The following is a 6920-nucleotide window of genomic DNA, read 5'->3' on the forward strand; positions in this document are numbered from 1 at the left end:
AAAAAAAAAAAAAAAAAAAAAAAAAAAAAAAAGAAAAGCAAGCCTGACCCAGAAAATGCCAGTATCCCAAGTAATACATTCCTCCGTAGACTTCCAAATAAACATCACCACCTCTCACAAATGCATTAGACCTTATCCCTGACAAAATTCTCAATAGATCTTTATAATAGCTAGGAAAGAGAGTCTGGGGTTCTCTTACCAGTGATCCCATTTCACAGACAAATAAACTGAAGCTTGTGGTGGTGAAATAACCAGTGTGGTATTTACTCAGTGCTAGTGGTAGACCTGACTCCCATGATTCGGAAACGTTTAGTTTCTTTCTTTTTTTTTTCTTTTTTTTTTTTGAGACAGGGTCTCACTCTGTTGCCCAGGCTGGAGTGCAATGGCATGATCATGGCTCACTGCAGCCTTCACCTTGCAGGGTTCAGGTAATCCTCTGACCTCAGCCTCCCTAGTAGCTAGGATTACAGGCACATGCCACCATACCTGGCTAGTATTTTTGTATTTTGTATTTTTATATTTATTTATTTATTGAGACAGAATTTCATTCTTGTTGCCCAGGCTGGAGTGCAATGGCACAATCTCGGCTCACGGCAACCTCTGCCTCCCAGGTTCAAGCGATTCTCCTGCCTCATCCTCCCTAGTAGCTGGGATTACAGACATGTGCCACCACACCCGGCTAATTTTGTATTTTTAGTGGAGATGGGGTTTCTCCATGTAGGTCAGGCTGGTCTTGAACTCCCGACCTCAGGTGATCTGCCCACCTCGGCCTCCCAAAGTGCTGGGATTACATGTATGAGCCACCGCACCTGGCCATTTTTGTATTTTTTATAGAGAAGGGGTTTCACAATGTTGCCCAGGCTGGCCATGAACTCCTGGCCTCAAGCAGTCTTCCAACCTCGGCCTCCCCAAATGCTGAGATTATCTGACCTATGCTGACATTTTTTTAAGGAGACAAGGTCTTGCTCTGTTGCCCAGGCTGGAGGGCGGTGGGGTGATCATAGCTCACTGTAGCTCCCAGGCGGCACTGATGCTGCTCAGTTGAGAACCACACTCTGAGCTTCATCCACTCTCAGGATTCTCAAGAAAGCCCGACCCAGCCAGGCACAGTTGAGCTCCAACTCCTGGGCTCAAGTGATCCTCCAGCCTCAGCTTCCCAAGTAGTTGGGACTACAGACACACACCATCATGCCTGGCTATGAAATTCTTCATTTCTCAACCAAAGGTCCTACACTAATACTTTGTATTGGGCCTGGCAAATTCTGTAGCTGGTCTAGCACACAAATTCTGAGAAGAAAATTTACAGATACCCAGCATGCTTACCAAACTGGGACTAACAGCTCAATCCAACACCTTACTTAACTTTTCTTTTTTTTTTCCAAGACAGAGTCTCAACCAGGCTCTGTCACCCAGGCTGAAGCGTAGCTGCGAGATTTCGGCTCACTGCAATCTCCGTCTCTTGGGTTCAAGCGATTCTCGTTTCAACCTCCCGAGTAGCTGGGATTATAGGCGTGTGCCACCAAACCTGGCTAATTTTTGCATTTTTAGTAGAGACGGGGTTTTGTCATGTTGCCCAGGCTGGTTTCAAAGTCCTGGGCTCAAGTGATCCACCCGCCTTGCCTCCCAAAATGCTGGGATTACAGGCATGAGCCACCACGTCTGGCCTCCAACACCTTACTTTTCTAAGGAAACCAAGTATCTCACATTAATTGTACTGATTCTTAGAGTCAAGCAGACCTGGGCTGAGTCCCAAGGCTGCAACTGACCAGCCATAGGACCACAGGCTCACTGTGTATTTAAGATAGCCACTATTTCCTGTTTCTCCAGTTATGAAAGGAGGAGGTTGAACTGGGTGGGGTATCCTCAGCCCTGATAACATACATCAGTCACTGAGGGAGGGGAGATTAATATTCTGAATCAATTGGTGTAGGGTGGAGCTAGGGGGTTTGAAAGCTCCCAGGAGCATCTCCTGAATAGCCAGGGTTTGGAACCACTTCTCAGCCTTCAGGAACCTTCAGGCTCTGGCACTTAGAGCTTGGATAGCTTATTCTAGGACTTCTGCAGAAATATCTTGAACCTTCCTGCAAGTTCCCAGGCAGCTTGGAGACCTCTTTGCTCAAGACATTTGTGTCCTACATCCCCACCGGGCTCCAACCCTCCTCAGTTTCAGATTTTCTTTTATTTTTTTTTTTTTTTCCAAGACAGAGTCTTGCTCTGTCGCCCAGGCTGGAGTGCAATGGAGTGATCTCGGCTCACTGCAACCTCCACCTCCCAGGTTCAAGTGATTCTCCTGCCTCAGCCTCTCAAGTAGCTAGGACTACAGGTGCATGCCACCACGCTCAGCTAATTTTTATAGTTTTGATAGAGATGGGGTTTCACTATGTTGGCCAGGCTGGTCTCGAACTCCTGACCTCAGGTGATCTGCCCATCTTGGCCTCCCCAAGTGCTGGGATTACAGGCGTGAGCCACTGTGCCCAGCCAGTTTCAGATTTTCTAAGGTTCTGCAACTGCCCAAGGAACTGGCCTGAACCACCAAGAATTCTTCCCCAGAAAGGAAAGATAGCCCATGTTCATGCTAGGACAACACAAAAGCCTATTTTGTTTTGCAATGTAACTGTTCTTCAGGATAGCTTTTAAGAAAATAGGCTCTGGCATGTGGATAGGCAAAAATAGAATAAAAATTCCTAGCAAGTACAGTGTAATCCTGTTAGCATAAGAGCGTGCATTGGCTGGGTTCAGTGGCTCACGCCTGTAATCCCAACACTTTGGGAGCCCTAGGTGGGCGGATCACAAGGTCAGGAGATCGAGACCATCCTGGCCAACATGGTGAAGCCCTGTCTCCACTAAAAATACAAAAATTAGCCGGGTGTAGTGGCGGCCGCCTGTAGTCCCAGCTACTCAGGAGGCTGAGGCAGGAGAATCGCTTGAACCCAGGAGGTGGAGTGCAGTGATCACCCCACTGCACTCCAGCCTGGACGACAGAGCGAAACTCCACCTCAAACAACAACAGCAATAACAAAAAAAAGAATGTGCATTTATGTCTATAACTACATAAGTATAAATGAATAGAAGAGAGATCAGGAAGGGTGGCTGGCCACCACTATGTTGACAGTAATTCTCTTTTTTTCCTTTGCCCTTTTCAGTTTGAGTTTTTAGTAAATAGGATTACTTATTTTTATCATCTGAGAATAAAGCTATTTCCTTTTTGAGCTACAATGGTAATTTACATCTAAGTGGGAGGAGGGCTCATGAAGTTTGGGGTTCTTTTATTTTTCTAAGTCTAAAATCTATTATCTAGTAAGTTGCTGGTGTGCTAGAATAAGGATGAACAAGAAACATTTGTTCATGGTGAACCTTTTATAAAAATAGAACACGTTCTAAGAAAGCCATTCATTCTCATTTTAAAAATGACTTTTTAAAAAATCTAAGAAGCATGGTGTACCCTCCTGTGACCTCCCCAGCCTGGGGTCTGGAGCTGAGAGGGAGGACACTGACCCCAAGTCACCCAGCCCTGGGACCGGTTCTGCTCCGTAAGCGGAAAGGATCTGGAGCCAGGGCCGGAAGAATTCCCGTGGGGACTCGGAGATTCAGCACCGTGGGGGAAGGGAGGGGAGTGGAGGGTGCTGGACAGTTGCAGCGGGGAGGAGAACCGGTGTCACTTTCGCTGAACCTGACCGCAGCCCCCGGAGGCGCGGCGGCCCTTATATAGACACCCCACTGGCGCTCCCACTCCGCGTGCCAAGGTCAAGGAGGGAGGTCACACCTGCGCGCGGCCAGAACAGCTGCACCGACCCCCACCTGCACCCTTGCCACAGCCGGCGCCCCTTGCCCAAGTTCCTGCATCTCTGACCCAACAAGGAGCCCCGACCTTTCCTCCACCCCTCCCCCAAGCACCTGTTCCCCCTCCTCTAAACCGGCTCACGCCTCTCCTTCCCTTCCTCCAGCTTCATCGTCCTGGAAGCTTCTCCCCCGGGCTCACCCCGGCGTGGGAGAACCCCATGATTCTCGCGCCTGACTACTTCCACGATGCAATCCTTGAACCTGTCCCCCGCTCCCTCCACCACGCACGGGCTTCCCCTCTCCGCGACCCCCAGCTGCCCCGGCCCCCTCAGCCCCCCGCCCCGGCTCACCTGGCTCATACTTGAGGTAGAGGATGGAGACGATGAAGTAACTGAGGTCGAAGACGGGGAAGAGCGGCACCCGTGAGAAGCTGAGCGCCAGCTCGCCCAGGCTCAGCGCCGAGAGCAGCTCCATGGCGCCCGCCCGCCCGCCGGGTGCCACCCGGGGCCCCGGTCTCGTCCGTCCCGCCGCCCGCAGCCCGGCGACTGCGCCCCCGCAGCTGGGCCCGCCCCCGCCCGCCAGGCGCCACCCCAGGCCCGGCCCCCGCGGGAGAGGAGGGGCGACGGCCCACACCGGGACAGGTGGTGGGGACGCCCAGCATCACGGACGGAGCTGGACGGTCGGACGTCCCAGGCGCTGACCCTACTGCCATCGCGACCCCGTTCCGCCCAGCGAGGCGGGGTGCGGGGCACCCCTGCAAGGCGAGGGAGGCTGAGGGCTCCCCATTCTGGGGGCCCGTGCCTCACGGAGCCCACCCACGCGGGACGCCCGTTCCCAGGGGGCCGGATCAGCCAGGACTTTGTCCTCGTGGGCTCAATTAGGACCCCGATCTTCGGTGGAGCCCAATGAGGACCCCTACGCCCTGGTGGGACCCCATGAATCAGAACCCCTGCTCCCCGTGGAGATCGGTTAGGACCTCAGTCCTCTGTGGAGCCCCATCAAGACTTTCCTGCCCCATACGGTCCGTTCGATCAGGAACCCCGTCCTCAGTGGAGGTCCGCAAGTCAGGACCCCCGTGTCTTGTTGGGGGCAGCTCAGTGGGGACCCCCGTTCCCCATGGGGCCCAGGCGGATCTCATTTTAGAGCCCAGTTGGTTGGGGCACCCGTTTCTAGGGACCCCACTGCGTCAGGACCCCGCACCCTGCGCAGCTCAGGAGTCAAAGGATTCCTTTTCTCCAGAAGCCCAATTTGAGACCCCATAAAGTGAACAGGCATTGCTGCCCCGCTAACCCTACGGCCCTGAAGACCTCACGCATGCGCGGCACGCTTCGACGCGTGACCCAATCCCACCCCCAGGAGACCCGGCCCCTTCCATTCTGGCTCTCCGGACCTCCCCAGCAAGGTGGGGCGCTAGCGCTCCCCTAAAGGGGCCTGGCCTGCAGAGGGTGGGACCTTGATCTTTGATTGGCCCAGCCCTCGCCAGTGTTGCTTTAGGATTGGTCGGCTTGTGCTCCTCTCCCCTCCCTCCCTGGGGCTTCCGCTTCCGGTTCTGACGGACGCTTTGGCCGTAACGATGATCGGAGACATCCTGCTGTTCGGGTAATTAGGGGGACCAGAGGCTGGGAAGAGAGGGTCAGGCAGGACGCGGGGGCGCTCCTAGTAACTGTAATTCTCCCTCTGCAGGACATTGCTGATGAATGCCGGGGCAGTGCTGAACTTTAAGCTGTGAGTAGGCCGCGGCCGGACTGTGGCTCCATCCGGGGAACCCGTAACCCCGCCCTCATAAGCGTGATCTCGGCGCGCTTCTCAGGGCCCGCCCCCAAGCCGCAGGTCCCGCCCTATCCGCCCTCTGTCCACGCCTCCAGCCTGGTTTAATCTTCCTCGCTCCAGAGCGACCTTAAACTCATACCCTCTGTTCCTTGGGTGTCCCTCTGTTCACCTTCCTGGAGAAGTCAAGACCCATCCTCTAAGAAATAGCCCAACCCCAGACCCTCAGCACTGCACCCGCACTGTCGGGCCGCTTTGTAAACTGTCGGTGGCTGGTGACCTGGCTGTGATTGTCCAGGCAGTGGTGGCCCAGAGAGGGACATTGAACCGTCCGAGGTCACACAGCAAGTCAGCGGCAGGACCAGGGCTGCAACTTAGCGTTTGTGGCCTTCTGAGCTGGGGGTCAGGGGGCTGAGGCCTCAATGTCCCATTGAAAGTGGACACTGTCTGCTCCTCTTTGTAGGAAAAAGAAGGACACGCAGAGCTTTGGGGAGGAGTCGAGGGAGCCCAGCACAGGTAAGGTCTTCCTGGACCCTTGAATTGCATGGTCCACTTCAGAGAGGACAGTTTTGTTTCGCCAAGTTCTACCCTCGTTTTCTTTCCTTTTCTTTCGTTTTTTAACACAAGGTCTCGCTCAGTTGTCCAGGTTGGAGTGCAGTGGTGCGATCATGGCTCACTGCAGCTTCGACCTCCTGGGCTAAAGTGATCCTTCCATCTCAGCCCCCTTAGTAACTGGGATTACAGGCGTGTGCCACCATGCCAGGCTAAATTGTGTATTTTTTTGTAGAGATGGGGTTTCTCCACCTTGCCCAAGCTGGTCTCGAACTCCTGGGTTCAAGTGATTCCCCCCACCTTGGCCTCCTGAAGGGCTGGGATTACACGCATGAGCCACGAGTTTTCTCTTTAATTTAGCGTGTGTGTGAGTGGGAGATAACTGATAATGTGCTGTCCTTTCTGCCTACCTCTGTCATCTACTTCTTTATCCCACCAGACCTCCCTGATGTGAGCACTCACATCACTTCCTACTGTTATAATTTTCTGTATGTTTGCTGTCATCTGGCTAATGTCTGCCCTTCACATTTGACCGTAAACTTCAGAGAAGAGACCCTAGCTTGGCTTGTCCCATCCTTTGTCCTTGCCATACCATTCCTCTGATGCCTGTGAATGAATGAATGAACAACCTCACACACAGCAGTTGCTTTCAGAGTGCTGCAGACCTGCCACATTTAAAATTAGATGCCAACGTTAGTTTTTTTTTTTTTTTTTTGAGACGGAGTCTCGCTGTGTCACCCAGGCTGAAGTGCAGTGGCCGGATCTCAGCTCACTGCAAGCTCCGCCTTCCGGGTTTACGCCATTCTCGTGCCTCAGCCTCC

At 53.3% G+C, this 6920-nt stretch overlaps 2 protein-coding genes across 5 annotated transcripts in view; one reads left to right on the forward strand and one right to left on the reverse strand.

The window, feature by feature from the left end:
* Positions 1-4506, reverse strand: part of TMEM38A (transmembrane protein 38A) — a 36290-nt gene extending 31784 nt beyond the window's left edge. Inside the window, exon 1 of the mRNA XM_026457006.2 lies at positions 4131-4506. Within this exon, the coding sequence (XP_026312791.1) occupies positions 4131-4254 (124 nt within the window). The 5' untranslated portion in view covers positions 4255-4506. The remainder of the gene's footprint in view (positions 1-4130) is intronic.
* Positions 4506-6920, forward strand: part of SMIM7 (small integral membrane protein 7) — a 31113-nt gene continuing 28698 nt past the window's right edge. For 2 of the 4 annotated variants that reach the window (XR_002735229.1, XR_002735228.2), the window contains exons 1-3: positions 5314-5379; positions 5464-5505; positions 6011-6063. Coding sequence is in view for 1 of the 4 variants with exons in the window: in XM_023229885.2 (XP_023085653.1) it covers positions 5354-5379; positions 5464-5505; positions 6011-6063 (121 nt within the window). In the remaining 3 variants the exon portion in view is untranslated. Of the gene's footprint in view, positions 5380-5463; positions 5506-6010; positions 6064-6920 lie in introns of all 4 variants that reach the window. The other 2 variants (XR_002735227.3, XM_023229885.2) reach the window with 2 other exon arrangements.

The sequence above is a fragment of the Piliocolobus tephrosceles genome, chromosome 21, assembly GCF_002776525.5.
Source record: "Piliocolobus tephrosceles isolate RC106 chromosome 21, ASM277652v3, whole genome shotgun sequence".
NCBI classification, from domain to species: Eukaryota; Metazoa; Chordata; class Mammalia; order Primates; family Cercopithecidae; genus Piliocolobus; species Piliocolobus tephrosceles.